Raw genomic sequence first — 21,749 nt, 5'->3', positions numbered from 1 at the left:
TCTGTAGTAGAAAGAATGAACCGCGACTTAAAGCAATCTTTGACAGCCCGTGTTATAGGCACTGGTAGAAACTGGCTGACCCACCTCTATGGCGTGCAGCGTGCGCTTAATAATCTCCCTAGAAGGTCTCTGGGTGGGCGGGCCCCGTACGAAATGCTCTTTGGTATCAAGATGTACGTCCCTGACCTCGATGGTGCAGACTGCCAGGCCCAGGCCTCGGCCTTTGACGTAGATGAACATTGCAATGTTTTACAGGATCTACAAAAGACCAGAGACAGTCTTGCAAAGGAACACTTGCCCTCCACGTCGGATGATGCGTTGCAGATCCCGGTAGTTGGCTGGCTACCCCAAGTTGGAGAACTGGTTCGAGAGAAGATCGATAACAAGAAAGAGTTTGGTCCCTCGTATCGAGCACCGGTTCGAGTTCTTGGAGTGAAGGGCACAAGAACAGTCATTTTACCACCACTTCCAGGTCGTAAAGAAAACAGATTTATTTCTATTGACAATGTCAAGACACACAGGGTGGCCGATTCTTCATAGCATGACACCGGCAGTATCCTGTCCTTCCATGGTGAGGCACTCTGTGCTGGCTTTTACATCTGGTGCAGATCAGGAGGTGTCCCTCGAGATGCCTGCTATGTCCAGTCCTTTATTAAATACTATTCCTGTTACTAACATTGATGAGCTGACCTATGCAGATCCTGCTGATTTATCTATGTCCGATTTACAAGCTCGTTTGGCTAACCAGGCCAGATTCTCTTTTGACTCTGTTTCGGAACATTCAAAGAAACCATCGACTATTGCAAAATATGCCACGTTGTTTAAAAAACATTTTCTGATTCCACCTTGGACATACATTTGGCTGATACTATTTTCATTTTATCTTTTTATGTCAATTGGTTTTGTGTTTTATTTTTTTCGCCTGATCGATGGCCATTATGTGAAAGAAAGAACAGGAATTCGGTACCTTAATGGAACATTGGCCCCTCTTTCCTCCTCACATTCAGCACACAGACTGAAAAGAGACTTAAATACAGTAGAGATTACTGCTTGGCCTGTCCTTGATGGGATTGTGTGGGATGCGGTTAGGTTTCAGATACATGGCCCCACAGAAGTTATTAATGTTCCTAATGTGCTTAGAGTAAACATGGGAGATGTGATTAAGCAAAATATTCGTTCTGATGATTGGGATCTTCAGGCCGTAGAAGCATTGTTCTCTGATTTGAAATATTATGCGGCCTTTGATGCTGAGGATTTGTACTTAGATTCTGTTAATTATGGTGATTTGTTTTGCTATCAACATTATGGAAATCATTTCTTACACAAAACGAGTTCCGGGAGGGTTCCGGTGAACTACACACAGTGGGAACATTGTCCTGCGCCTTTGCAAGGGAGCTCGAGTACATTTCTGGGAAAATACTTATATTTTACAGATTTTAATCAATCAAATCCTGAGTCGTTTTATTTTAAAGTGAAACAGAAATTCATGTCCAAAGTCAGACTTACCGATACAAAATTGCTGTATTCAAAGTCCTTTCTTGACAGGTTAGCTGTAGATGGCTATGAGTTATGGAAGGAAGCTATTGACCTTAAATCGGTTTGGGGTACCAAAGATTGGCAGGTACAAGGCACTGAGGCTTTGCATCGTGCATGTCTCATCCCGAATCACATGTTGTTTTTAAATTCTACTATTTCCCAGACAACATGTTTTGGATTGGCTACATCTAAAAAATTAAATGCACCAACTATCCCTGATTTGGAAGAATATTCAGGTTGGAATAATTTCACTACATTGTCCATAAGTGAGATGCGAGACCTATTACACAATTCCTCCTTTAATATTTCCAGTTTTGATCCAGAGGGGTGGCTTTTGTGGCAAAGAAGCTCTGATTCTTGCCAACGTCGTTTTTTGGGTTTGTCTGAAGGTTTTAAACACATCAGGCCGGATCCCCGTTTTGAAACAGATCACACGGTTACTACTTATTCAGTAGGCAAATTGTGTCAGAACTGGTTACAACATTCCACTTTGGCTGCAGTAAAACTGCATCTGTCACGTTTGAATGAGAATATAGAACTGAATGATTTTATAAAAGGCCCGGCTAGGGGTAGATCTAAACGCTTTCTTTATGCTGTATACAATGAAATTTGGAAATTTTCACAAGTTGAGGCAGCTAAACGCCTGAGGGCTATTGATCAAGCAAATTTGGAAAAAGTGCTTGCAGTGGTCGATAACAGTATTAACATGCTTTCTTCCAGGATTTACACATTGGATAATATTGTTTCTTCTGTTGTTGATATTGTACATGATGAAGTGTCCACGTTATACCATGGTCAGAATCAATTACGCTCTGTAATGCAGTTTGCCTGGACCCTACAGACACTTAAGGCTGGTCGAGTTCCCTGGACCTCATTGAACGTTTCATCCCTTTTCGCCCCTTTTAATCTGACTGAAAAACAGCGCATGCTTTCAATGCGTGATGCTTCATTTTCTATGTTACATATTGAAAAGCTAGAATCCTTACCTTTCTCTGTTGCTGAAACCACTACTGCCACGTGGCTTATTCATGGATTAATTACATTACCATTTCCCTTATATAAATTTACTAACTGTATGCGGTATATTGCTATATGAACCACTAGGCAATGCATTTCTACATGAGGCATGGTCATTACCATACACATATAGATGTCTAAAGGATGGAAAAGAAGTGAATCTTAATGGTGAGGAATGCACACAGTCACCTGACCATTCATTAATATGCAGACACATTCAGTTACACGGTTCTTGTAATCAGGACCGCCCAAATTTAGCGTGTGTTTTAAAAGGCACGCCAGTTCCAGCAGTGGTTCCCACATTTACATTATTGGCTAATGGTAGTTATTTGCTTTTAAACAACGAGTTATGTTGTGGGTTATTAATTGGTGTGGCTTATGTGGTAACTGTATCAGAGCGTGTGGTGTGTTGCAAGAATGTTCTATACCCACCCACGCATGGGTCTTCAGATGTCTCCATCTGGCCACGGATTCCAACCTTGGAAGCGAAGTTCAATGGTTTAAGCAGAATAAGGGCCCTTTTGTCTCAAAAACAAGTGACCCTGAGTTCGGCCCGGGAAACTTATGTCCTTCACATAGCTAACACCCGCACAGAGGTGCAGGCGCTTTTAAATACTGATTTACCGTTTCATTTCTGTGAGCTGGTGCACCAGATTTTTAATGCTTCTTCGACGACTGGGCTTGCACATTTTTTTAAATTGGTAAGCAGTGGCCTCGTGACTACGTTTGAAAAAGTTTTTGGTATCATTCCCACGTTTTTCCACTCTATTTTTTCGAGTTTGTTTGGTGGACTACCTGTGTTGCTGGCTGTAGCCGCTGGCATTTTATTGGTGTTTTTCTTCATAAAACATGGATGCCCATCCTGCGCAAGAAGCCGTTCAACGCCTCCTGACACTGTGCCGTAATCGGATGCTCAATTACTATGGAACTTTGCCGCTTGCAGCATTAAGCACGGCCTATAGATTGTCATTTCGGTTCACCGACTTCACGTGTGTCCAACCTGTGTTTCACTGCCTGAACTGCGAGTTCGATTGGGCCATTGATTTGTGCCTATGCTTAAGGACTGCTCCTGACGTCGATTTTGATCAGCGAATGCGTCCCGTGGTGGCTCACGAGCTGATTTGTTCTGGCGAAAGAGTTATGGCCTTGGCAGCGATGAATGGAATATTGGGCCAATGGGAGATCTCTGCAGCGGCAAATGCCTTTCTGACACACAGCGTTCTGGTGAACCCACCGAGTTGTCCTCTGACGTTACAGGAGGATCCGATGCTGGAAGAGCACGTATGTTCTTTCCCATTGCTGAATTGGATTGCTGAACTATTTTCGGAGGATGGCAGTGATTTCTTGCTGGAGGCTTTTGCAACTTACTTTGCATATACTGTCCAATCGTGAGAGACCTGGGAGGATTGTTTGTTATGGAATATGACTTTCCCCTTGCTGGATTGGAGGAGTGAACTGTACTCAAATGATGGAGAGTTCAATCACGTGATGTCGCTGAAGATAACGTCGATATAGCACATGACTTTGGATATCGGATAAGTGCCTTGTTCTTTTCTCATACAGACATTTGAATTAATGAGCCCTGGTCCTACATTCTATGATTTTGAGACCTAGCGGATGACTTTTTTGGTTCGAAAGTTTTATTTTTAGTTTTTGATTTGAGGCCACTGTAGGCATTCATACATATTCATTCATACATATTTTTTTAGCTTATTTTAGCTCAAAATTATTGAACTTTGCTTTCATTTTGTGTATCTTGTTTATGATTGCCTTTTCCCTTATGTTTGACGGTGCTCGGATCAATGGGGGGGTGTCATATGGATACTTCGTTACATATATTGCGTTAAGTTAGCATGAGTGTATTACATGTTTAAACAGCCGTTTTTCCTTTGGCTTCAGTTTTGCACACAACACCTACTTGTTGTTGTCGCTTTCACCCTAGAAGCGGTGAGGTGGATTATTTGGAATAATATGTTATTTCTATGCTATCAGCTTTGCCTGGTACACTTGGTACAACTGTCTGCACACTGAGAGCTGAACAGTCTAAGATTAACCTAACACAAGGTTGCTGGAAGGCCTGATCCTCGCACCACATTAGACATAACACAAATAATGTTGATGCCAACATTTTGGGCTCTACGCGGGTTTAAGATAGAGTTACACGGAATGAACGACACACTTGGTGCTGCGCATGAAGAGAGCTGGTAGCTGTTGATGTGATCTACTCCTACTGACATTTAGAGGTATGGGGCCGCCCTGCTAAAACCCGGATGAGACCTTCATATATATAAAATAATATGATAAATAGGGTGCGCGAAATATAGGTGATATAGATTTCTATAGATTTTGCATTATAACATGCTATCACCATTTGCTTACTATGGATTAGTGACTATGCTGCTGACTCTGATTTTTATAATCTGCATTTTGGTATTATACAAGATACTGCGTTTGAGAACTTTGCATTGAATAATAAATATTTCAAACTTGCACTTGTGTTCTTTGACTCTCAGTTTTGGTTTGAAATGATTATATAACGAAAGAGTGTTCATGTGTTCCACGATTCCTGAGGTATTCTAAAGTTCATGTTCTGGTTTGTCTAAGACATGGATCATTCCATAATGAGCCATGAGACACTGTAGCTAGCTAGGTAAGGGGATTTCTGATACTGAGATGAGTTTTGGATCATCCTAACTCACTGAGGTTCTAGATCTCTATGCACAGTTCTGTGAGAGAACGGAAACCCTGCTACAGCGCAGGGGTGATCCAGCGGCCCATTTCCCAGCGGATCATCTTCTGGAGGCTCTCCATCAGGGCTCTGGGGATAGGGAGCTGCTGCTTACCTTCTAGGGTTCACGCCATTCTTATCTTTTGGGGACTTGGGGCAGCCCCGCCACGGGGGACCCAGTGCCCCAACACCTTCTGCACCGCCACCATCCGGCGCCACGTGATTCTGTGTGTTTTTCCCTCCACCCCTCTATCAGGGGCCCTCTTTTGCAGAATGCCTTTCCCTCTCTGCCGCCGCTTTTGTCTCCCCTGTCACGGGAGGCCCACTGGCTTGACTCCTGGGGGTGCAATATGTTCGCCTCCACCATCATGGCTCTGCGGGCCCTTAACACTCTGTGTGTTTTTGCTGAGGCCACCTTTTGCTTGTGGGACTCGGCGGAGTTCCTTATGTCTGCTGCTTCTCAGGAGGGTGCCTGCGTTGATCTGCGGCACCATGTGTTGGATGGCTAGGAGCAGGCGGCGTTTATTCTTCGCTCCGCTCGGGACATCTCGGAGGTACTTGTTCGTGCCATGCTTCTTCGGTCGCGCTTCGTCGACATGCCTGGCTTCGGGACAGTGTGTTCCCGGAGAACGTTCGAAAACGGCTGGTGGACCTTCCTTTCGATAGTTTCGATTTTATTCCACGCCCCTGCGGACCTGGCCATTCAGAGGTTCTTGGCGGGGCTTCCTCTTCCTCTCCCTCTCCCTCCTCCTTCCTCCCTCCTCCCTCCTCCCTCCTCCCTCCTCCCTCCTCCCTCCTCCCTCCTCCCTCCTCCCTCCTCCCTCCTCCCTCCTCCCTCCTCCCTCCTCCCTCCTCCCTCCTCGCTCCTCGCTCCTCGCTCCTCCCTCCTCCCTCCTCCCTCCTCCCTCCTCCCTCCTCCCTCCTCCCTCCTCGATCCTCGATCCTCGATCCTCGATCCTCGATCCTCGATCCTCGATCCTCGATCCTCGATCCTCCCTCCTCCCTCCTTCCTCTTCCCCTTCTTTTTCTTCCTTCCCCTTCCTCTTATTTTTCTTCCTTCCCCTTCCTCTTCTTTTTCTTCCTTCCCCCTTCCTCTTCTTTTTCTTCCTTCCTCTTCTTTTTCTTCCTTCCTCTTCTTTTTCTTCCTTCCTCTTCTTCTTCTTCTTCCCCTCAGTGACCTGTGAGTTGGTCTGGATTTTGGGGAGGTGTTCTTCCGTTTGGGCGGGTCTCCCCAGTTGTGTGTTCTGTGTGATTAATGTGCATTCGAGTCCCTTCGATTGGGACTGTGGCGCTGTTGGCTGCTGGTCCGGCCCCCTTTTGAATTGTGTTTTTTGACCTTTGCTAGGCCATGTTGGCCCTCTGCTTAGGCATTCTGTTATTCCTCTTGGCTGACTGGCAAGCCGTCTGCGGGTTCTCCGCAGGTCTTTTCTGGTATCCTCTGCTGCGGAATGTTTTTCCTAAAAGGGTTCCCATGTCTTGGGACGCAACATGCCCTATGTGGGGTAATGTTAGCTATTATATAGCTGTTGTGCTGGGGAGGTGTGGTCGCCTTTCGGGCCTCTGCTCTCCATGGCATTACAGTATGTTGCTGGTGCGATCCTCTAGCTATGGTTTGGAATGGCTTGACTTGCGCCCCGCGACGTCCTTCTCTGGGGTCGCTGAATTGCTAGCCTGGTCTGGCCTGCTGTCTGCGGCCTTGCGTCTTAGCTCTGCCAGTTTCCGCTTCTTTTTGGGTCGTGTGTGCGGACTCCCCCCTTGGGGTGTGTCCGGGGCCCTTCTTGGCCTTCCTGGCCTCTGTCTTTGGCTTGCGTCTCGCTTGTCCTGGGTGCACCGTTCTGTGGTGTTGTCTGCATTTGACTGTGCCTGTCGGTGCCGATCTGCTGTTCTTTTGCACGGTGGTGCCTTCTTGGCCCTTACCGGGACAGCCGTCCTTGCCTTGTCCGCTGCTTGAGACTGGGGTTTGTTCAGCCCTCTTCCAGTGAGCCCTGTCTTCCGTTCTACCTCTCCTCCCTAAGGGTTGAGGTGGTTCTTGTGTTTCCTACATTTCTTGTGCCTCTTTGGGCGCTGTCTGTCCCTGCAGGGTGTTGGGCAGTTCTCCCTGAGTGACCTTGGGCAACCCTTTTGCTTCCGCCTGCCTTATTGCTGAAGGCGTCGTTCTGTCTTGTCTATTGCCTTCTGGCTGTGATAGGCTTGGCGGCCCTCTTCACTGGGTGTTTCCCGGTGGGGAGGGAGCTTGCCTTCACTCTACCTCTTCTCCTTGGAGTCTCTAGGCTGCTCTTCTTCCTCAGTGCTCCTCTTCATTGCTCGGGCCTTGGGGCTTCTGGTGGAGACTCGTGATACCTTGAATGGGTGTGGGGCGCTCTGGCCTCTTTTCGGCTTGCCCTAGTTTCTCCTGCTGATTGCGGCGGGCTGCCTCCCTTCTTGTCTTCCTGCCTCCCCTCTGGGGTCAGTGGTCTTCCAGATGCAGGTGTTCCCCTTGCCGGGGGGACAGGGCTATTCTACCTGTCCGTTATACTCGTCCCCTGAGGGACCCTTCATTATGTCCAGGCTGGTGGGGTCCTCTCGCAGACCCTCATTCCCCTTGGGTATGGCTAGGTCGCTAGGTTATCTATTCTACGGTAAGGAATCTGCAGCTAGTAGTCTCTATCAGATGTACAAGTTACTTACTTTCGGTAATGATGTGCCTGGTAGAGACGATTCTAGCCGCAGATTCCTTCACGGCCCGCCCTTCCTCCCTGTTCTGCGAGGACTTTCGGCTTGGTCTGCTACACTCGCCTCCCTGTGGGTGGCTATGTCTTCTGTGGGTGCATTCTTCTTTTCTTTCATGGTAGGATGCTTCCTCCTGTTTATTTGTTCCGTTCCTCCCTTTTATTTTGGCCTTTGGAGGATGGGTTATAGGTACTTCTGTGCCCTTACGCTCTGGTTGCCCCGGATTGGGGCCTACCTTCACCCCCCTCTTCCCTTTCACTACTAGGGATTCTGGTTCCTCGGCTATCCTCTAGGTTGGGGTCTTTAGTGGGGCCTCTGCCCTTTGTTCCTTGTGGGGGATGCCACATTCTTTGAGGGGGCTGTCTTGGAGTATTGTTGTTACTTGTCTGTCCCGGACTTGTTGTTCTTCATTGTTATTGCTTGGGGTTGTAGTCCTGCTACATGTTATCGCGACATTTTTTCGTATGCTCTTTTGCCTCCAAAGGGGGCTATTTCCTTACAGGCAGGGTTGCTGCTCAGGGCGTTGCCCTGTTCTTTCTTTCTTTCTTTCTTTCTTTCTTTCTTTCTTTCTTTCTTTCTTTCTTTCTTTCTTTCTTTCTTTCTTTCTTTCTTTCTTTCTTTCTTTCTTTCTTTCTTTCTGTCTTTCTTTCTGTCTTTCTTTCTGTCTTTCTTTCTTTCTGTCTTTCTTTCTTTCTGTCTTTGTCTTTCTGTCTTTCTGTCTTTCTGTCTTTCTGTCTTTCTGTCTTTCTTTCTTTCTTTCTTTCTTTCTTTCTTTCTTTCTTTCTTTCTTTCTTTCTTTCTTTCTTTCTTTCTTTCTTTCTTTCTTTCTTTCTTTCTTTTCCCCCGCTTTTAGGTACTGCAGTGTCTGGCACTGTCCCTTATGGTGGTGTTCCCCACCATTCATTTTTCTCAAATTTCTGCTCTTTTCGCACACTGTTCCTATACTTTCACAGTTTTGTCTAATGGGCTCTGTGTTGTGGCGTGGAAAAGTTCTCCGAAGAAAACTGACGTAGTCGCTCTGGGGTGGGACTTAAGTGACCTCGCTTACGTCATGTACGCGGGCAATGTCTGGGCAGAGTCGCGTGATGTCGCCCCCCCCCCTGCGCGCAGGGATTCTGTGGCAAAATTTTCCAGACCCAGTCTCACGCCTGGGGATAATTCTACGTTCAGGAATCTGCAGCTAGAATCGTCTCAACCAGATACATCATTACCCAAGGTAAGTAACTTGTTGCAGTTTTCAGAGGGAAGCTTGGTTGCCCTTTGTACATGTAGAAGTATGCGTATGATTTATCTATTATTGAAGTATTACAAGGGAACTTAAGTTGATTGTTGGTTTCTTTTATAGGACAAGTGGCAGCCTCTTCTAAGTACTGTTGCAGGGGTTCAGAAATATAAGTGGTTAAAGCAAAATGTGCAAGGCCTGTATCCACAATCTGCACTACTGAACACAATTGTTGAATTTGCACTGAAAGAAGAGCCAGTAGATGTAGAAAAGATGAGAAAATGTTTACTTAAACAGGTAAGTTGCTGGCTGGCCATTGGTGTTTTCCCTGAAAATGGCAATTATTGAATTCAAATGATAGGTTAATGTGAAGATTTGGTTCAGTTTCATGGTATTTAAATTAATTTGTCTGCAGTTGGAAAGAGCAGAAGTCCGACTTGAAGGAATTGACACGATTTTGAAACTTGCCACCAAGAATTTCCTACTTCCATCCGTTCAATATGCAATGTTCTGCGGCTGGCAGAGGCTTATCCCGGAAGGGGCCAATCTAGGGTAATTTAATTTCAAATTGTTTATAGAATTGTGTAAACCCTGTCTATTCTACTCGGATGCAAGCTGTTTGTTTTATACTTTATCATTATATTAGGGAACCACTTACGGACTGTTTGAAGGATGTTGATTTAATACCACCATTTAATCGAATGTTGTTAGAAGTGACATTTGGGAAGCTGTATGCCTGGGCTATTCAGAATATTCGTAACATCTTGTTGGAGGCCAACAGCCGATTTAAAGAACTAGGTAAGTGTCTTTTAATTTCGGTCTCCTACTTCACTGGTGTAAATAATTTGACAAGCATATACATTGAAAACTGTACAAATCTGTGAACTTATTACTACCCATAATGCTAATTTTAAGAAAGTTACACCGCTAAGGGCCCAGATGGCTACAGATAAAACATTTTTTCCCAACATTTGGTTTGATACCCACATGTGTGTTGTAAGACTTTTATTTTTCTGTCCGAGTTGTTGACATGGTGATGCTTTAGTGGACTTCTTCTTTGTTCATTACAGTCTCAGTGGTAAACATTTGTCTGGCCATACACAAGTATAGCCTGATGGTATGTATGAGGGAGGAATACCACATTTATTAAAAGTACACACAGAAAATGAGCACAGTTTCCTATATGCCTCGACTGGGTTAGCCAACTCACATGAATTCAACCCAGTGTGGTATTTACACTCTCAAAGGAGGTAATATATATTTTAAGATGAGTCTGGGGCATCATCTTTATGCATCATTTTAATGCACCCTTACAAGCTTGCACACTTTCTGAGCTTTGTATTTGTGAGAAGTTTCTAAAAGTATCTATTTTTAAATGTAACTTTATTTATCCTCCTAAGTGTATACACATTCCCTTGACTGGGAAGTGACTGAGTAGATTGATCTAAATGTGAATGCAATTGATTAGGGAGCCATCTTGCTTAAATCATGCAGCTCTGTGGACCCATTTAGGTGCTGATTAGCTAAGCTAGCTTTAGTATTATTCTGAGAGTGATCCCCTCAGACCAGTGGTTCCAAGCCTAGTGGATGGTACCCCTGTATTATATTGATGGAAAGACTAGCCTGTGATATAGCAGAATGGTTAGCTGAACTCCACATGTAGTGAAGTATTAGGTTCTTTGATGGTAGGTGTCTGTCACATGTATTCATTTGGACAGCAGCTGGAAGGATGGGTGGTCATAAGTGTGGGAAAGCGCCATCTTTCTTGCCTTGGTATGCCCCCACTTTTTTCTGAACTGCTGATGTGCTTTGACTGAGTGTGCCCTGGGTCCCTGTTAGTCAGGTACCCAGGGCCTGTGTTCCTTCCCTAAAAAGAAAAGCTATGCTGAAACAAAATACCCAATTGACATCTCTGGCCACCTGTCAGCCCCTAGTAAATGGTACCCTAGGTACCCAGGGCATGGTGACCAAAGAAGACCCCTGAGGGCTGCAGCACTTATTGTGCCACCCTCAGGGGCCCTGCACCGTGGCACCTACACACTGCCTTTGCAGGATGAGTGCCTAAGTGCAGAACTAAAACAAGAGTCAACATGGCCCACATCCCTGTGTGCCATACCCACAGACCCCACTGCCCTGGCATACTTCAGTCACCCTTCTAGCCGGGTGCCCTATGCCAGAGGTGAGGGCACAGGTGCATGGGCTCTGTGCCCCTACAGTACCCAAAGCAATTCCTGGGCACTGTAAGTGCAGTGATGCCATTTAAGAGTATATGGTGCTGGGAGGTTGTCATTACGAACTCCACAGCACCATAATGGCTACACTGAAGACTGACAAGTTTGGTACCAAACTTCTCAGCACATTAAACCCGCACTGATGCCAGTGTGGGTTTTAATGTAAGATGCACGAGATGGCATCTTAGAGATGCCCTCCAAAATCCGAACCTACAATCCATGTCTGGGCTGAGTGGCTGCAGAGGCTGCCACACAGCAGACATGTTGCTGGACCCCTGGGTGGAGAGCCCCCGCTCTCCTGGGCCTGCAGCAATGCACATCCTGGGCGAGTTGCTATGTCTCCTCCCCCAGGATGGACAGGGGGAAGCTTCAAAGGCTTCCCCCTGTCCATCCAGGGACATCAGACAAAAGCTCTGAGAGCTTCTCCAGACCATTTGCTGTACCCAGCAACTGCCCCCCCCCACCCGTTCTACCCCCACTGTGGCGGGAAGACTGGCGGGAAAAACTACGTCAGGAAGGAGGTCGTGCCAACCTATGCCAACTCCCCCCCCCTCAGGTGGAGGAGGCGAGGTGAAGCACGACCCCGGGCTCCGGCCATCTTGTAGATGGGGAGCCCTGCCCAATCCCAGCTAGGCTTCTGTCCCCCTCCCACAGGAGAGGAGCAGACTAGGGGGTGTCCTCACCCCAGGACAGGGACCCATTGGTCCCTGCCCTTGCCCTACATGTAACGCCCCTTAAATTTGTATTTAGGGGATCCCTGAACCTTCCTTCCTCAGATCCCTATATCAACAAGCACTGGCGTTGCCAATAGGTCTCGCAGTAGGAAAGTTGGAGCTATTGGTTTTGTAAATGACAAAGCCCTTTATGTTTTTACAATAAAAATAAAAGGCATTGTTATTTGCAATTGTAATAGCTCCAACTTTCCTATTGCGAGACCTATTGGCAAGTACAGAGTGACACTAATGTGAGTATTTCTGGGAACGCCTGGCAGAAACCACTTACAATGAAAAGGCTGAAAATATTGTGAATTGCTGGAAAGTCAGCAATATATAAACTGTAGGTAAATTTTATGAACTGGCCATTGTTAATCTGAGCAATTAAACGGTGTGTGTTTCCAGCGAAATGACTTCGATCTGGTTTGTGCAGTAAAAAACTGGAAACAAAGCAGAGCCTCATGTGGTGCCATTTGCTGGAGGTCAAGATGAGATCCAGCGTATGTCCTGCGGTGTGAATGGGGCAGTTGACTAGTTGGGTGAGACTGATGTGCATGCTATCGAAGAGGTTGGCGGTGTTGTGATCATTGACAACATTCAGGTGGAAGTTTAGATCACTGAGCAAGATTAATCCTTGGAGTTTATGGCAAGTGGGGCCATGCAGTCAGCAAGAATGTTACATAAGCTAGGGGGGGCAGTCCTGGGGGTCTGTAGGCGAAGGTCCTCCCGACAGTGGAATTACCGTGGGTTTGGAGTGTGAAGTGGAGATGTTCCATAGCGGGAATGGCAGTGTCCGTCGTGGTGGGGTTCTTTGTGGTTCATGGCAATCTCCCCTCCCAGTTTGTAGATGCAATTCCAGTGTGTGACTATGTCAGGGAGAAGGTGTTGATGAGGTCCCACAGCTGACAGGCGTGCTTGCAGAGTTTCTGGCACCGGGCGCAGATGGGCTTGTCTTTTGCTTTCCTGCGGCCCGGCTGCACTGTGGCCTCTATCAAGTTGGGCCTGGGAGGTGGGAGTGTCACTGAATGGTGATGGGCGGGTCTAGCGGGAGGCAGGAAAGGCGCTACGAGGAATCGCCAGCAGAAATAGGAGAGAACAAGAAACAGGGGGGGGGGGGGGAAAGAGTGGCAAACAGACAAAAAGAGAAGAGGATATTAGCTGGAGTCAAAAGAGGCAAAGAGTCAAAAGAGGATATTTGCATGAGAGGAAAGCAGAGGAGAAGAATGCAGGAGGAATAAGAGGCCGAGAGGAAGTACAGGAGACAGAGGAGTGAAGCAGAACCTGCACATGCAATCAAGAAAAAAATACCATAATTCTCAATGCAAGCTGTTTGACCAATTGCTCCATAGTATGCTGTGATGGACGGAAGCAACTCATGTATGACAGATGAAAAGACTAATGGATTAAGTGGGCGGACTTAAAGTCTCTCTATGGATGTATCGATTTTTCCAATTATTTATGAATTTTGTATTACATGGAGCCAACAAGTGAATGGTGTCGCCTGTCAGAAAAAGAGAAAAATAATGATTTCTGCTTTGTATGAATTACTGCATTTGAAGTACAGGTGAGGTGCAAACCTTTAAAGCGAGCGCACTTTTTTGAACACACGCAACAAAGCCGTGTGCAAGCTTTTATCAAACAAGGCAAGGGAAACAGAGTACGGCCGGCCTGCGTCCGGCCATGAATAATTAGGGGAGGAGAAGCCCTAGGGGAGGAGAAGCCCTTTGATGTGCTGGGCTGTATAGAGTGCAGGCATGGTGAAAGGAGATGCGTGGAGGATGGCGGCGGGCTTGGGAAACTGAGAGTACGGCCGGCCTGTGGCCGGCCATGAATAATTAGGGGAGGAGAAGCCCTTTGATGTGCTGGGCTGGCCCTGAATGCGCGTGCTTGTTCACGTGAACTTCATGAAAACAGAGGGGCTGAAAGCCCTTTGGTTTGACGATGTTTTCGAGACTTGAATTCTCGCTCCGCTCGATGCGCTTGCGCACATCGATAGGTCGCGAGACCTAAAAAGCAGAAAGAAGATCTAGAAGAAGAAGACCCGCCGCACAGCTGCTAATAGGACAGCAACAACTGACTTGGCACCAGCCCTACCGGCCTGTTGATCCTGGAACCTGCTCCTGCCTAATCCCGGCGACCTCTGCGGACAGCAACCTTGGATCACCCAGAGGACCTGCCTGCCTTGACCCTCTCGAAGATTGGGACTCCCATCAACAGAGGCTCTGCTGCAGCAACCCACCTTGTGCCCACCAGGAAGCTCCGTACCAGCCCACTCTGCACCAGCCGAGCCTGGGCCGGGCCAACCCGAACCACGACCACAAGGACTTCCCCCCGGCGACTGGGACCCGAAGTCCAGTGCCCAAAGACCTTCCTCGACGAACCAGCCGACGCCTGCAGACTCAGAACCAGGGGCCCCCCCAACCGCAACCAGCTGAGGGTAAGCTTTTCCGACACCCAAAGACACCCCTGCACCCGGTGCCCTACAGCCCCCTGTGCCTCCCTATGGACACTGCATAGTTACCAAGTGGCACTTGTTCACAGGTGACACCTTCATCCAGTTTTTAATTACCACCACTTTCCATTCATAGATTTTGGAGTCTATGCTTACAGTTTGTTTCATTACGTATGTGGGAGTTTTGTATGGCGATCGGTGTGTCTGTCAGTTGATCTAGTGCTCTGGTAGGTTCAATGGTCGAAGAATGATCGTCGAGGCACAATCTTTTCAAATATTATTCACTCACGACCCAGGTAAGAGCTGTCCGGTTTCCTTTGTGTATAAGCAGCGAATCCATGTTTTTTTCTGTGCGTTTTGGGCCAGGTAGTGCTGATTTTATAATGGAATAAACAAAAGTATGAGTTAGAGACTGCAAATAAAAAAACCTGGAATTGCAAACCATGCTATGCACGAACTAGAGAAACCTGAGAACTCCATCCTTTGCAACGTAGAAATCTCGAGTGCTGGCAAGTTTGAAAAATTATGCTTTCAAGCATGCTCTGTCTGCACCGCACATTGTTTGAGTCGCCTCTCGGGTTGTGGTTCAGAACTATCCAGAGCCCCGAGTCCTAGACTTCCAAAGAACTGCCTCCGTTCTAAGGCCACTTGAATGATCATTTATTGACGAGATGTGCGTTGCTGAATGCAGGTTCCTGGTTGTGGGAGAGTCAGGCCGGAGCTTGTGACTACTTGAGCCATTTCAACTGAAGCTTTTGTGGACAGAATCCAGGACCTAGAACTAGGTCCTTGCATCCACAGATGCTTTCAATGTCAGGGTGATGATGTTGCGGCGTTTGTTTAGATTCCAGCACATTCTGGCAGCCTAGTTTTGCAGTCTTTAGAATGCTTCTATCAATAAGTTTCTATTGGAAATCCTGAGTAGCTAACAGTGCAGTAGTCAAGACATCCCATGGCCTGTTCACCTAAGCTCCACATGATGGCCTGTCAGGAGCAGAGGAAGAATGTTGCAAACCATCAGATTTGCATGTTCATAGCGTAGCAAGGATTCCAAGGGCCCTGGTGCAAGCAAGGAATATTACCTCTATGAGTGTTGTTGTTATAGTGAAATACACCAGTTATTGGGGTTCAGTCGGTCTTTCAAAGGCTCTGGCTCCTGGCGTAATTACCCCTGCTGCACTAATTGTAGCTACGCCCTTGTGCATATTAACCCATCTAACATTTAAGGTAAAACTGAAACTACTAGCCCAAAAATCAATGTGCTGTTGGCCAAAACATTAGGAATGGCTGAAACTGGTTTTCAACATGACATGGGGTGCCTTGGGCAGCGCTCACAGTGGAAGGAGAGATCTAGTTGACACTTCTAATCCCTGCAGCACTGCCAGTAAATTGCTTGAGTGTATTCATGTAGAGCCCCAGAGCACTAACTGAGGACCTTCACACAAGGCATATTAAAATTTCCTGCTGTGATTTGCCAAAAAAATCAAGGACAGTGCTTCACAGGATGAGGATCTGTGTTAAGTGTGTGTGTGTGTGTGTGTGTGTGTGTGTGTGTGTGTGTGTGTGTGTGTGTGTGTGTGTGTGTGTGTGTGTGTGTGTGTGTGTGTGTGTGTGTGTGTGTGTGTGTGTGTGTGTGTGTGTGTGTGTGTGTGTGTGTGTGTGTGTGTGTGTGTGTGTGTGTGTGTGTGTGTGTGTGTGTGTAGAGAGAGAGAGAGAGAGAGAGGAGAGAGAGAGAGAGAGAGAGAGGAGAGAGAGAGGAGAGAGAGAGAGAGAGTGAGAGAGAGAGAGAGAGAGAGAGAGAGAGAGAGAGAGAGAGAGAGAGAGAGAGAATGAATATGAATGAATATAAAGTCCTACGTTGAAGTAGAAAACGCATCAAAACCAACTTTTGGTGTCATGAAGTGATACAGGCCTTGTTAGCTACTTTGGCATTAATATATAGGGCAATTTTGCTTCAAAATATATAAAGGAATGTTGCAGCACAAGTGCAGGGCCTTTAAAAAGTGGGGTCCTTTTGAACAATGACCCCCTATTTTAGATGGGCTTCTCTCACACTGCAGGAGCCTTGTACAGTAGACTTGGTATGGCCCTAAAGGTTTCATCAAATGTCTACTGAAATCTTGGCTGGAGGAAGCACAAAGTGTGTGCATGGGTGTTTGTGTGTACAGGACTAGAGCTCTGTAAAATATGCTTTTCCCCTTAGAATAATTTTTTTTACGTAGTTTAAAATTATGTATCTGGTGTTACATTTTTGAGTGAAAATCCGAAGACCTAAAACACGTTTAGTGCTTATTCTAGTTTTCTACTTTAAATGTGCATTGTATCCAGTTCATTCGTGCAAATGCAAGACTTTGTGAAAAACACACTCAACAGCATGAGCCTTTCCGTGCATAACAATGGCAGAGGAGGTCATTTTTCAACCATTTAAACCAGTGCAGCTTGTTCCAATTAAGGGTTGGCAGCCTGTCCAGGACAGCTCTACTCTTTTCATGTGTTTTTGTTTTTAAGACATAGGACAAATATATAGAAGAATACATTGTATTTGGAATGGATTTGTATTTTTAGGTTGCGCCTAGGCAGCGCATCCACTCTCTGCAAGACTTTTGTTTACATACAGTGGGCTTGGAGCCCAACCATAGCTTTCCATTTGTTCGCTTCAGCACCTCTCTCATTTGCCTCCCATTTGTCAGGGCATTCAAGCATCCTGTCTCTTCTTGTGTTTGGGCCTAGCATGGACCAAGTACATGTGTCCATCCACTGATCTCCGTTTTGGAGGTTTTTTTTAAGCACTCCATATGAGTGCTTGAGTTTTCTCTCCGTTTCCCATATCGCAGCCAATGCAGCTTCTATTCCCTCCCATCTTCCCCCTTACCCTGCACGCTACTCTGCTGCACTCTACTTTGCACCACTCTACGCCACTCTACTGTGCTGTGGTCTGCACCACTCTACTCCACTGTACTCTGCAACACTGCACTCTATGCCATCGCAATCTGCACCACTCTACATCTCTGCACTACTTCACTCTGCACCACTCTACTGTCACTCTACACCACTGTACTCTACTCTGCATTACTGCAGTCTATGCCAATGCACTTTGCACCACTATACTCCACTGGAGTCTACTGTATGCCACTCTACTCTGAACCACTCCACACCACTGCATTCTACTCTTTTACTGCACTCTACGCCACTCTACTCTGCGCCACTGCTATTTACACCAATGCCCCCTGTCCCAATAGATTCTACGCCTCTGCACCACTCTGCTCTGCACGTCTGCACTTCTGTACTCTGCACCACGCTACACCACTATGCTCTACTGTACTCTACTCTGCACCGCTCTACCCTGCAACACTGCACTCTGTCACTGCACTCTGTCACTGCAATCTGCTCCATTCTACTCCTCTGCACTCTACTCTGCACCACTCTATTCAATGCCACTCTGCACCATTGCACTCTATGCCAATGCTGTCTACTCCACCCTACGCCTCTGTATCACTCCACTTTATACCACTCCACTCTATGCCACTCTATTCTGCACTACTGCACTCTATTCTACACCACTCCACTTTATGCCACTGCATCCTACTCTATTTCACTGCAATCTACAGCACTCTACTCTGCACCATGCAATTTACGCCAATGCCCTCTGCGCCACTCTACTTTGCCCCACTCCATTCTACGCCACTCCACTCCATGCCACCTCTCTATGCTGCTCCACTGTACGCCACTCTTCTTCACTGTACGCTACTCTACGCCACTCCACTCCACTCTGTGCCTCTCTATGCCATTCTACACCATGCCAATCTACTCCACTTCACTCTACTTCCCTTGACTCTACACCACGCCAGTTTTATTTGTTTGAGTTGGTTCATCTAGTCTTTGTCCATCCCGTAGAGACTGCCCATGTTTACCATCTGATTGGCTTCTTTTATCCTTCCACAAATGTCTGCTTTTTGGGAACTTTTTTTTTCCTGGAAGAACTCCATGACAGTGCATACGTTTCCCCGTTCTCTGTGTTTTTTCCAGCACATTTCTTTTCATGGCATTATAAAAGTTCTACTTTCAATACTTTTTCCTTCGAGCAATTACTCTTTTATCCACTTTCTCCCTTCCTTTTGCTCTTGCTTGCACTGCCAGTTTTAAACCATTTCATCTAGGACCTTTCCTATGTGGTAAACAGCCTAACAACACGGGCAGAGGCATGCGTGCTGTTTCCCCACAAGCTCAACCACGCATGCCTTAGCCATGCATATTGCTTAACCACACATGCGTGGTTCAAGCAGTGCGCGGTCTAGATGCTGGGATGGGCAATTGGTCTCGCCTTTCAATAAGTTAAAGCCATTTGCTTTGCTATACAATACCATTAGCAAAGCAAATGGCTTGAATTTATTCAAAGGCAAGACCTATTGCATTTTTAATGCTTGTGTATACTTTACTGCCATTCCGTTTCGTCCCGCCTCCTTTACCACTTGTATCACAGGGGCTTTTGGAGGGCAATTTGTCCATTTTGCCCGCAGGCGGTCCAGGCTCTTTTGGCCATAGGAGTTAAAGAGAGGGTTCCGGACTCGGAAATCTGAACTGGGTAGTGTTCCAACTACTTCCTAGTTCCAAAGAAGGGCAGAAGCGTTTTCTCCAGCTTAGATCTTTGTCCTCTCAGTGTCTTCCTGTGGAAGAACAGTTTAGCATAGGTTCTGTTTGCTATATACCCAGGAAACTGGATAGTGGCGTTGGACCTGCAGGATGCTTATTCTTCCTGTCCTACAGGCCCACAGACACTATCTGCAGTTGCCGGTGCGCTATGAGCGCGGTGTTTGCAATGCTCCCTTTTAGCCTCACCAGTGGCTCTAGATGAAGTCTTGTGAACAAATCCAGAAGTTACACTTAAGGTGCTCACAGATTCTTATTAGAAGGTACCTGCAATTCAGAAAACATTTTTTCTAAAAACAATGACCACAACAGAAAAGACCACAGTTGCCTCATGTTTTATATTGACAGGACTCACATTTTCAGGAAGACAGACCCCATATTTGTTCACCCAGAGAGTGTTTGCTCTGTTTCTAAACAAGGCACTGGAAGATGGATCCTTCTGCCACAGGCTAGTAGTGCTCCCACTAATACAGTGAAAGCACCCTCCAGGAGAGCGCACCCACTTCAGCACAGCACTTTACGAGAGCGCCTTTGGCTGACATCTGTAGAGCAGCAGCTTGAAAGAACTGCTCTTCCACAAAGTACTGGTATCTTGTTAGGAAATGACCAGAGAATTAGAGGTTGGGAGGGGCGTTTTATGACAACTGTTTCCTAAGATGTGCCTCAGTCTACTAAATGCTGATTCAGTTTCTGTAAATGATTAAATTCTGCGTGATTCCAAATGTAGTTCTACTTGCCATATCTGTACATTAATTTTAGGAAGGTGATTCTTGAAAGATTCAATGCTGTATATCCGTGCTTCCCAAACTTTTTAGAACCATAACCTAGTTTTTAGAACGACAAACTAGTGTGACACACCTAGCTTTAATGGGTACGAGGCAATCAATTTTTAATATGAATAAAGCATCTTATCGTTTGGTAACACACTCTCATTTACAGATAGTTCATTTTCCAATAAATTGGCCACAATTTGCACAGTCATGCCGTTTTACTGATAAAACTATATTACACAAATGATAATGTGGGGAATTCTGGTTTAAATGAGTATCATTTGTGCATCACAAAGTAATGTCTTGGTTTGTTTAGATCCTATTAACCCCTTGTGTGCTTCGTACGGCCCCTGACCGTCTGATGTCACGGTGGGCGTGTGCGGAGGACGGCCGGGGCCATCGGAACTCCGCCCACTCAATAAAACGCCAGCAGAACGTGAAAATTCACGCAGCGCGGAACGGTTAAATGTTTTGTTTCCATCACACTTCAGAATTAAAAACATATGCTTCATATTTTCTTTCCTAACTTCTGTGTAAGGTCCATTTACAGGTATTTACGTTTAGTTGTGCGTTACACAAAAAAGACATCCTACAGCTGTTCCATTCTCGCTCAATGTACCCCAGCAAAATAATCACATAATTAACTTTACCTTTCTTTCTCTGACTCTAAAGTAAGAGGAGTTTGTAAACCCCAATCTACATGTTAAAAAAAAAAATAATGTGTCAGAAACTTTTACCTGGCATTTGACACTATCTTTAAAGGACAGCAAATGTGACAAGATAATTACAAAATTTATAGGCATCTTTATTTATTACTTGGCCTTTTGAAACCCACCAGAATCTGGATCCCGGCCTGCCAGTGGGTCGCAACCCACAGTTTAGGAAACACTGCTGTAGATGAAACAAGTTAGCTCTATCAACAGTTTCCAGCATTGCTATATTTCATAGTCACATGCAACACACTCTCCTTCTTGAGTGAGGCTAACCATGCTAGAAATCCTTCCACACTGTGCTACATACTAAGAAGTATGATAGCCTCTGGAGCAGTGGTTTGCAGATTGTTTACTTTTTACTATCTGACATATGGGTCTGCCTACTAAAATGGCAGTATATTTCACCCATTAGACCTTGTTTAAGAAGTACAGCTCTTTGACTGCTACCAAGGGGCTCATAGGTCGATGATTGGTAATGATTCAAGCATGTGAATGTATTAAAGATTCCTACAGTGGAGGACTGGAGAACTCTAATAACAGGTATGTAGCTTGTTTCTTCAAAATTGGACTATATGCTTTCAACGATCCTTAAAATTAATATTTCTAGTCTGGTCATGTTAGCCCCAAGAGTGAAATTTACTTGCCATACACCTTGCTTATGAAATGGACATGAAACTATCATAAAAATGGCTCAGAGGATTTTGTCTTTTACAGACTTCAGGTGTAACTATTTGCTTAACCTACCGTGTATCCACAATTTGTACATCATTCTTCATCCTTTGACATCACCCAAAGATATTTTGTTTGGCAAGGTGTTCTTACAAGATGATTCGACATCTAGCCGCAGATTCCTTACCTGTGAACTTCCAGGTGTCAGACTGGATCAGGAAGATTTTTCTCAGCAGAACCCCTGCTTGCTGGTAGGTGGCTTCGGTTGACTCCGTGTGAAGTCGTACAGTGCCGAGCCAGTTGTTGTGATGTCCGTGTCTTCTATATAGGCACCACCTCGGC

The 21,749-nt window shown here is 46.0% G+C and overlaps 1 protein-coding gene across 5 annotated transcripts in view; it reads left to right on the top strand.

Annotated features, from left to right (window-relative positions):
* Positions 1-21,749, top strand: part of HERC2 (HECT and RLD domain containing E3 ubiquitin protein ligase 2) — a 1,676,463-nt gene that overhangs the window by 434,984 nt on the left and 1,219,730 nt on the right. For all 5 annotated transcript variants that reach the window (XM_086934186.1, XM_086934185.1, XM_086934187.1 and 2 more), the window contains exons 32-34: positions 9,336-9,509; positions 9,628-9,764; positions 9,859-10,010. In XM_086934186.1, the coding sequence (XP_086790312.1) occupies positions 9,336-9,509; positions 9,628-9,764; positions 9,859-10,010 (463 nt within the window). The remainder of the gene's footprint in view (positions 1-9,335; positions 9,510-9,627; positions 9,765-9,858; positions 10,011-21,749) is intronic.

This window comes from Lissotriton vulgaris, chromosome 8, assembly GCF_964263255.1.
Source record: "Lissotriton vulgaris chromosome 8, aLisVul1.2, whole genome shotgun sequence".
Taxonomy (NCBI): Eukaryota; Metazoa; Chordata; class Amphibia; order Caudata; family Salamandridae; genus Lissotriton; species Lissotriton vulgaris.
This window is presented reverse-complemented; position numbering and strand designations above follow the sequence as displayed.